The sequence below is a fragment of the Austrofundulus limnaeus genome, unplaced genomic scaffold, assembly GCF_001266775.1.
Source record: "Austrofundulus limnaeus strain Quisiro unplaced genomic scaffold, Austrofundulus_limnaeus-1.0 Scaffold113, whole genome shotgun sequence".
Lineage (NCBI taxonomy): Eukaryota > Metazoa > Chordata > Actinopteri > Cyprinodontiformes > Rivulidae > Austrofundulus > Austrofundulus limnaeus.
This window is the reverse complement of record NW_013952515.1, coordinates 646,021-649,262: the sequence shown is the minus strand read 5'-3', so window position 1 is coordinate 649,262 and position 3,242 is coordinate 646,021. Positions and strand designations below refer to the sequence as shown.

At 57.3% G+C, this 3,242-nt stretch overlaps 1 protein-coding gene and 1 pseudogene across 1 annotated transcript; one reads left to right on the top strand and one right to left on the bottom strand.

The window, feature by feature from the left end:
- Window positions 1–327: 327 nt before the first annotated feature.
- LOC106521630 (deoxycytidine kinase pseudogene) lies at window positions 328–1,020 on the top strand (annotated as a pseudogene).
- Window positions 1,021–2,554: 1,534 nt separating this feature from the next.
- Window positions 2,555–3,233, bottom strand: LOC106521631 (uncharacterized; the record flags this gene model as incomplete). Its single annotated transcript, XM_014014277.1, is given in 1 exon segment — window positions 2,555–3,233. A coding segment is annotated over 1 exon segment (570 nt), but the record flags the coding sequence as incomplete, so codon positions are not given.
- Between the last annotated feature and the right edge of the window lie 9 nt (window positions 3,234–3,242).

Genomic DNA, 3,242 nt, shown 5'->3' with positions numbered 1-3,242 from the left:
CACACACACACACACACACACACACACACACACACACACACACACACACACACACCTCGCGTCTCTTCAAAAACATATGTATACATTTATTATTACTCCGTTCGTGGACAACAAAACGACAAGGTCCAAGGCGACGACCGTTAGAAAAGATGTTCTCGAACGCGGAGAAGAGAGGTTGGTTGTCGAGCACCGCGTCCAACTCCCTTCCGGGACCTGCTTGAGTTAACAACAACGAATTTGTTGTTTACGTGGTTTTTTTTGCGTTGGCGGGTGGGCGTGTCACACGCGCGTGTATATAGAGAGGCGACGGGAGGAGAGGAAGAAGAAAAACGACCGAGATGATGATGATGAAACGGATCTCGGTGGAGGGCAACATCGCGGCGGGTAAATCGACGCTGCTGCGGATCTTGTCGGAGACGACGGACCCGCGCTGGCGCACGATCCCCGAGCCGGTGTCGGAGTGGCGCGGCGGAGGGAACCTGCTGCTCTCGCTGTACGAGGACCCGAGGCGCTGGGCCTACACGTTCCAGGCGTACGCGTGCCTGAGCAGGATCCGCGCTCAGACCGCCCGGGCGGTCGACGACGAGGCGGTGCGCGTGTTCGAGCGCTCGGTGTATTCGGACGCGCGGGTGTTTGCGAGCGCGCTGCACGAACGCGGGGCGTTGAACGACACCGAGTGGCGCGTGTACAGCGACTGGCACGCGTGGCTCTTGGAGCGCTTCGAGCCCGAGCTGCGCCTCGACGGCATCGTGTACGTGCGAGCGAGCCCCGAGCGTTGCGCGCAGCGATTGGAGCGCCGCGGTCGTTCCGAGGAGCGAGGGGTGGAGATGGAGTACCTGGAGCAGCTCCACGCGAAGCACGAAGCGTGGCTCGTTTGCGGGAAGCCGACGACGCCCGTTTTGATTCTGGACGGAGACGAGGACTTTGAGAACGACGCGGAGAAACGCGAGGCCGCGATGGATCGCGTTCGCGAGTTTGTCGCGTCGTTGTAACGCTGGGAATTATTTATTTATATTAAAAACAAAACAAACACCCGCTATCCAATAAAGATATTATTATAACACAAGCGTCGTTGTTGTTGTTGTTGTTGTTGTTGTTGTTGTTGTTGTTGTTGTTGTTCACTCAAAATGAGGGGACGCTCGCGCGTGTGTATCCGACCGACCGATCGATCGGTCGGATTTTTTTCCAGTACGAGTACCCGTGTAGTATATATAAACGCGGTTCTTTCAAAGTCGCATAGTAWATAGAGTCGCTAAGAAGAAGACGAAGAAGAATCATCATCTTCATGGACGTTCTCGCGAGAAAGCAGCGCGGGAAGCGCGTCAAACCGGATAAAATCGCGCAGGCCAGAGAACGTCTCGAGCGAGAAAAGAATCTGGTCTACCCGGGGACCTACGAGTTTGTATGCGGGGTCTGCCGGAATTTCACGATCGTCACGGTCGAATCCTGCCCGCGCCCGGATCCCTGCAAGCGAAACGTGTGCCCGTCGTGCGCCGCCAACAACAACGACGACAACAACAACAGACTATGATATACTTACGCGTAAACAAACAGACAGAAAATCGAAGGAAAATACACACGACCGCGATGAACCAACACCACCACCGACGCCGCGACCTCCTCCTGACGGACGCCGTACGAAACTATGTTATGACTCGGAAACGAGCGAAACAGGAGGCGGAGCGGGAGAAAAAGAATGCCGCCGCGGTACTACAACAACAAGAAGAAGAAGAAGAAGAAGAATACCTCTGCCGAGAACAAGAACGACAACGGAAACGAGCGAAACAGCAGGAGCGGGAGAAAAAGAATGCCGCCGCCGTACTACTAGTACAACGACAACAACAACAACAACAACGAGAACAAGACCTCCTCCGCCGAGAACAAGACCGACACCGAGCGCCCGCGAGAGCGCAAGTGCGAGACAACTGTCCCGTGTGCGGGCGCGCGATGCTGCTGACGGTATCGACGCCGGTGGGGTTTCTCTTCTCCGACGAAGAAGACGAAACGGGTCGCGAGTGCTGGTTGTGCGCGGAGGAGGAGACCGGCCACGACGACGACGACGAAGATGCGCGGAATAGGCTGATGCTGGATACGCTCGCTAACGACCTGTAACGAGGACAAAAAAAAACAACAACAACCCTCGGTTTTTTTTGTACTTTTTTTTTAATTCACGAGTGTGTGGAAAAAAAATATATCCCAATTGTTGTATTTTGTGCGCGTGTGTCTCATGAAAAATAAAAATAACGTTGTAAAATATCGGCGAGTGATTGTTTGTTGGTTTGTGAAGAGGGGTAAGCGAAAGATGAAATTAAAAAAAAAAGATATATTATTCTAAAAGACAAATTGTTGTTGTTGCCTACGCGTCATCCCCGCCGCGTGGGCAACACGAGGGACAGAGCAACGCGGCGCAGCCCAGGCATATCGGCGAGGCGCAACGCGCGCAACTCGCGCGCGTTTTAACGTCTCTGGATCGAGGGCACACGCTGCACCGCGGCCTGCTGCTGCGTTTATCGTCGACGCGAGGACGAGGAGGAGGAGGAGGATGTCGTTGTTGTTCTCGTCCGCCCCGCGCGGCCTCCGTCAGCTCCAGCCCCAGCTGTTCCATGAACCGTCTGCGACGGTCGCGTTTGCCCGGCAGCCAGTCGGGTCGCAGTTCGCGCCACACCACGAACGCGTTGTACGCGGACACGTCGAGGATGTTGTGGAAGAGCGCCATGGGCCACCGGAGCGTTCTCCTGCGCACGCTGTACGCGGCCGTGACCTTGTCGAGGTTGTCGACGCCGCCCTTGGTAGCGTTGTAGCGCCGCAGCGCGAGCGGCTTGTCGTCGTCGTCGTGGTCGGTCCTCATCAGCTCGGGCGCGCTCGTCAGCAGCAGCACGTTCTTCTTTTTGGCGCCTCGGCGCGCGTACGACACGACGCAGACGTCGCGCTTGAAGGCGTAGCGGGTCGCGTCGGCGTTCAGCAGCAGCGCTCGCGGCAGGTCTCTCGGGGCGCGGTTGGCTCGCATCGTGCCCAGCAGGTASACGCCGCGTTCGCCGGCCAGCCTCTCGGCCAGCCGCGGCGAGGTGAAAAAGTTGTCGGTGGTCACGAGGGTGCCCGCGCTCAGACCCTCGGTCAGGTCCATGACCACGCGCTCCGACAGGTTCCGTTCGACGCCGGTGTCGTGTTTGCCCGCGTAGGCTTGCACGCGCCACGCGTAGCTCGAGCGCGCGTCGCACGCCACCCACAGCTTGAGTCCGTAG